This window comes from Porites lutea, chromosome 11 (assembly GCF_958299795.1).
Source record: "Porites lutea chromosome 11, jaPorLute2.1, whole genome shotgun sequence".
Classification (NCBI taxonomy): Eukaryota; Metazoa; Cnidaria; class Anthozoa; order Scleractinia; family Poritidae; genus Porites; species Porites lutea.
The window spans coordinates 10,233,300-10,239,580 of record NC_133211.1 but is presented as its reverse complement, the minus strand read 5'-3'; the positions used below and the strand labels follow the sequence as shown (position 1 = coordinate 10,239,580).

Genomic DNA, 6,281 nt, shown 5'->3' with positions numbered 1-6,281 from the left:
CTTGAACCCACTGCAGAAGTTCACTAAGACAGGGATGTTGATGTTTAGCTTTGTGCCTTCCCACTGGGTGACAACAAGCTGCAATTGCAAGATCGCTAAAGTTGATATTCTTAAAGAATATTTTACCAATCAGTCTTTGTGTACAACAGCGAGCTCGAGATTACCTCAAAACGTGTAGACGACGAATAAATTAGGAGTTTTAACTGGGCATCGATAAGAAAGAAGCCTTTCAAAGTTACAAACCAAACAGGAAAACAGTTTTTAAGGACTGTGCAAGGCCAGGCTTTTAAAAACACAAAAATTGTTTCTCAGTTCTGTGCAAATACCAAATCGATCAGTAGCGCTTTAGGGATAACAGACCAGTTTGGAACTATTCAATTCATAATTGGCTTCAAGGGTTAGGGGAATAAAACAGGATAAATAGTATTATTATGATTACACGCGGCCAAATGACAAACTGCCCTCTCTAAAACGCTCCTTTACGCGGACCAAACGGCAAAGTGTAGGCTGTAAATGGGATTTGCAGCCCTCAACATGATTTCATGTTAAACAATCTTTCCTTATGAAATAACATTGTGTATTAATAATAATGATAATCACATGGCTTTTGTTGGGCATATAGTTTGTTTGTGTCCCTCGTTACCATTTGCACCCTTGCTCCGCTCGAGCGCAAACTTGGGCCACAAATGAACTATATGCCCAACAAAAGTCATGTGATTGTCCTATTATGTTCCCCCACATACCAAGGATGGAAAAATGGCGCGTTTTGGCTTTCGCACAGCTTCATCCTTGAGATTCGGGGGAATGTGGGTTTGCTGTTTCATTCTATTCTGTCCAAGATTGTCTCTCATTACTTTGAATGTTTTGGATGGAAACTAAAAAATTACGTTTACCAATATTTAGAAATAGTTTGCAAATGCTGGTTATATCTGGTAAATACAAGAAGCGTTGTAAAAAGAAAGAAAGAAAGAAAGTTATAGCAACAAAAAAGGCTCAGTCCTCAATCTTATATTGTCGTAAAAAATTTCTTGTGGCCAGCAAAGAGGAGCAGGAGGTCATTATTGTGTTCATTCAAGTAGAACAGGAGATCGATATTAAAACTAATGATTGTCATGTTTTAATATTTAATCGTTATTTTCAATAATGACCTGCTTTTTCTAAAACAAAGAGTAGAAACTCCGTTATTGGAAGTGATAACCTGTTCAAAACAACACGGATTATAAGGTGCATTAAACCAAAATATTGGTATAATCTCAATTTTAAGCCGCAAAGACAGAAAGGTAACAGGTTAAAAAAAGAGGGTGAAATATTAAATCACCGCTTAACTGTAGTAGGCGTTATAGTAGCCTGCGAGCAATCTTCGCCGCTCGCTCGCGCGTTCTCGCGAGACTCGCTTCACTCACCCAAATAGGAGGGCTTGCTAGCAGGCTAGCGTTGTAGCGAAGTAGAATACCAATACCTAAGATTCTCATTAAATTCTTTCGACTTATTCTTCATAACACGCCTTTAGGCGTTAACATTTGACGTCGACTGTGCTGATACCAAAAGAAAAGGGACAAAAGAAGGCGCGGTAGCTCAGAAATTTTGGTCTAAACCGCTCCTCGTAGATGCAAAAGGTCATCTTCCGGTTGAGGTGCGTCGCTAAAAAAAACACACAAGGAGGGCGGTTTTTTAGCAGAGAGCTTTGTTCGCAGAGGTGCATCGTTTGTATTCCTCCGGAAACCTCTAGTAAAATGCATTTTGTATTCCTTCCGAAACCTCTAATAGAATTGAACTTCAGATGAGATCTCCATGGAAGGTCGATAGCTTACCCGCGCTCGACTACTGCCTACCGGCCGTTGTGACTTCCAGTACCTTAACCTTTTGGTGACGGCCGGCGAGTAGCGAAAAAACCGCATTTTTCACCAATTTCTCTTCTTTGGACTAGTTTTCCGCTAATTAGCGTAAGTTTGACTGAAAGTGAGTACTGCAAGAAGTATGGCATATTTTCCGAGTAATTTGATGTAAAAACAGTTTTTTTGTTTTTCACACATGCGCAAAAGTTTTCTTTTTTTTTTCAGTGCAAATCTATTTCGATCTTTCTCTCCGCCTCTCTTTTTCTCCTTCTTTTCCTTCTTTATTGGCGGTTTTGTTGCCCACTTTATCGTCTTTGTTTTGCATCGAATTGTGGCTGGCTATCTTTTGAGAAAAGGAACAAATTTAATTTTCAAAGAGAAGCATGCAAACAGCGAAAGTGGCAGCGGATTTTTCCCCAAAATATTACCTTTTTTGTGAGTGTAACTCTGTCACGATTGGTCAGAATATCCAAAACGAGGTATCGCTGGAAAGATCTATCTTTGCTGACGTTGTTGCTTACCTATTTATTAACTTAAACTGAAAGCTAAATGGGTCCAGGGGGGAATGTATACATCGTTCCATATGGGACGTATACGATCCTATAGCCGTCCGAAAAGGGTTAATGTAGCGTGTGCATTTTAAAAACTTTCAATTTAATTTTTTTCCCTTTTGTGGCCCATACCCGCCATCAAGAACCAAAACTTATCTTTCCACCGATCAAAGGCTACGCCCGTAACTTAAGCAGATAGTCGCTTATTATGGCACTTTTGCTTTATAAATACTAAACTGATTTTAAGATACCAGTTGCTCTGATCATGAGTGCCACGCTGCAAACGGAAATTTTCCCGTTCATCTATTAGGGTCTCATAGATGACGTACCACGTTGTCCGTGTGAGGGGTAACTGCACATAACCGTGTCAGCCTTTCCGAGCCTTTAGTCATGGCTTACCACATGTTTCTAATACGTTGGTACTGTTGATGACACATTCCTTCGTCTAACCAATATTTGCGAAGATCGTGATAAATTTTCGTTTCTCTAAGGTCAGGTTTTAAGGCGAGTGATCTACAAAAGTTACACAGCGGGTAGTGATAAGGACTTCTTTTGTATTTTAACCGCCACTTAAAATACTCGTTGTAAGCTGTGTTGTTTTTGTCCAGATATTGAAGATATTCTGCTAGTTGTTTTACAGTCTTGAAGTCCACAACATTGATATAAGACCCCGGAATAGCCATTCGTTTGTAGTCTGAGGGATCAGCCCCACCCATCACAACGGGAACAACATTCGTGTACTCTCCTGAAAGAGCAAGAAATTAGTGACCAACATCAGTTGTCTCTCAATGATATCAAAGTCCCGATCAAGGTTAAAGGTTATCAGAATTAATTTCATGATCACCTAAGGGAAAATTCTTTGATCTTTTATCCTATTTTCTCAACTAAGACAAGTTTGCAGAATTTCTCAAAGTTTGTATCTGGATATTGGGATTTAAAGGGTTAAGATAAGTAATAAAGCTGCCGCTTTAACAACGCCCTGCTGGGTTATTTCTATTTCCCTTCAGAGACATACACTACGAAAAAAATTGTAGATTTTCGCATTTTTCTCTGCACTTGCAAAATACAGTCAAACTCCGTTAATACCATAGAAAGTGTCCATATTAAGGGGATTGAATTTAGAGAAAATGTAAGGGCTTTCTTTCAACGAGGACAAAGCAAACTGTCCGTAATAACGGGATGTCTGTGAAGTGGGGTTTGACTGTAATACAACCTACGTCCTGTTACCTCACAGGAGTACTGAAATACGTTAATAAGACATTTGATATTGCTGAATAATTATCTGCATAACCTTTCCCTCTCAAAAATAACCAGACTCTGGAACAGGTAGTTGGATGTCAATAATTAAGGTAGCTCGAGCCGTTTTAACATTGATAACACCTATTAACAAAAATGTAAAAATGCCCCAAGCAAAGCAGGTAACCGATCGACGTATCTATGGCAACGCGGCGACGCTATTGACATTTTTAGGTTTCCTGAAATTATGAGAAATCTAGACATTTGTTTTTGAAGCTGCTTATGATGGGACGTGAAGTTCACATAACTGTCTTGAGTTGTACCGATTTTAAGCAATTTTTATGCGAGCGTTTTCGAGAAATTTCGGTTTGAAATAATTGCTGTTACAGCGTAACCAATTACAAAAAAAACCGCGTTTAACAAACAGACATTTACCCTGCCCTTGGCCTCAAGTTTTTCTAAGAGTTTTCAGTTATATATCCGAGTCAGTTAGATAGGTTTTTTTCCCCATACAAATCCTTATATTTCGAATGTTACGCAACAATGCCGATGCTCATATTTCGAGCTTGGGCTACCTGTGGTTGTCCAAACAATTAGATAAAGAAAGTTTAAAGTACGTTTTAGTGTCCGCTTCTAACTACTTCGCATACACCAATAGGTAAAATCTAGATACCTCTGGCATAGTGAAGGTCTGTTGGGACCTTAAGAAGTGTGGTTACTAACTAAACGAAGCAGTTATAAAGTTTATAAGGTGCATGCAAAGTAAGCGAAAACACAGATGAGAGACGCTTAATGTCTTCGCGTTAGTATAATTAATTCAGTTGCGAAAATAAGTGCATTGTAGGAAATGAAACCCTTACATGGTGACATATCAAACAACATTCCTTTTTATTCATATACTGCCAAAAAATCAGAAATTGCGTTGTTTCATCGAAATTAATTACGAATTTTATTCAAAACAAATATTTTTGTTCCAAGACTCGATAGCACCTTACCTGGTTACTCAGACTAATGAATTTAATCAGCAAATTAAACCTACTTACCATGTGTTATCTAAATACTGCGCCTCATTTGTATTCGCGAGTTGAACTTTCGTGATATTGGTATTTTCGTTAGGACAAGACAGCTTAGTTACGAGCTATTGTTAAGGAAGAAAAAATTTTGTATTGATAAAAAAGACAACGCTGATTAAAGTTGAATAAGGCTGTAAAAGATGCATCCTCAGAATCCGCTTGAAGAAGTCCTTTCCTTTTGGTCGCTAACAATTAGTGATTTTTGGCCTTAGTCACCTTTTTTACCAAAATAATTTTATGTCGGATGAAATATGTGCAAATAGTTGATTAAAAACAACAACAACAAATATTTACCTAAATGATCCCAGTACTTTTCAGTGATGTAATCCTTGCACAGCGCATTTTCAAACGAAAGGTAGAATTTGTAATGTTTGAGGCAGTCTTTTTCATCTGATTTTGAACATGATAGTCGCTGGCCAAATGCGCTGGAGCAGATTCCGTATACATCTACGTTGATGTACTTCATCAGTTCGCGGACGAAGGCCATACGTAGTTGAGATCCACAGTTACTCACCAGCCATGCGACAAGTTTAGTTTTTCCTTGACTATAGTCGATCATAGTTTTCTTTTTATCTACTGCCTCCTCAGGAAGGAGGGGTACATACGCTGAATAGGCAGCTGAAAACTCGGAGTCACCTCGGTACGTCCAAGTAGCGTTGAACAATCCGTTTAACGGTGCTGCATCAGGAGTCGCCAGTGGCCCTTCCATAGTGTGATAAACCCAGCGCTGCTTAGCAGGCCTGTTCTTTGATAATGACTTCAGATGATCTACACTTGGCATGTTCCCGCCAGCCGCGCGAAATATCACTAAGTCACTCTGCGAAAACCGATCTTTGTCGTAGGTCATTTCAAATCTATCTAATGGGCATTGAGTTCTGCTGGTTTGATCAAGAATGCAGTCGCTTCGATACTCGCCAACCTCTTTTACTTTTTGCCAGAACCTAGTGTAAATAAGAATAAGAAATTTTGGTTGCTCTAACAGGGTTGCAGTTGAATCAGGCAGACTTGAAGGTATCTGCGTTAATTGAAGTTTAGCTGAAGGCGGAGGTCGGCTAGAATGTAGTTGAGTCGAATGAAGCACTGCCGAATACGCTTCAGTCTTTTGAATATTAGGTTGAGTTATCGAATCAAGTTCTTCCACAGCGACTTCCAGCTTTGCACTTTGCCGCCACCGAATCTTAAACGTTCCGAACACTATAAGAATTATCAGTGAGTTACGGAGACAGTTTTTCGGGCTAAACCTCATCTTCAAACTCAACTCTGTGTTTTGCGCCACTCCTTTGATGAAAGATCTAGTGTTGGAGATGCTAGGGGTGCTTAATGCTCCTTTCCATCGTTTTGAACAAGTATTTGAGGTTAATGAATAATCTGAAATGGAACAGGATACAATGAATGACCTGCTGTGTCGTAAACATGGAAACGTGCACTAAATAGGACGATGTATCGCTCCTTGGCCGTCTTAAAAATGATAACTGACCTCGAGCCACGCGCTCGGTCATTATTTTTAAGAAGACCTCTTTCCTAAGGCATTATCCTCAGGTTATATGCAGACCTGGATACCATGCCAGAAGAAGATTTAATTGAGG

General features: G+C 39.3%; 1 protein-coding gene across 1 annotated transcript; it reads right to left on the bottom strand.

Moving 5' to 3' along the window:
- Positions 1-2,741: 2,741 nt before the first annotated feature.
- On the bottom strand, positions 2,742-5,941 carry LOC140953188 (glycoprotein 3-alpha-L-fucosyltransferase A-like). The gene is made up of 2 exons (XM_073402687.1): positions 4,990-5,941; positions 2,742-3,131 (listed from the first exon to the last, which is right to left on the bottom strand). The coding sequence occupies exons 1-2, from the start codon at positions 5,939-5,941 to the stop codon at positions 2,782-2,784; spliced, it is 1,302 nt and encodes a 433-aa protein (XP_073258788.1). The 3' UTR covers positions 2,742-2,781.
- Positions 5,942-6,281: the final 340 nt, after the last annotated feature.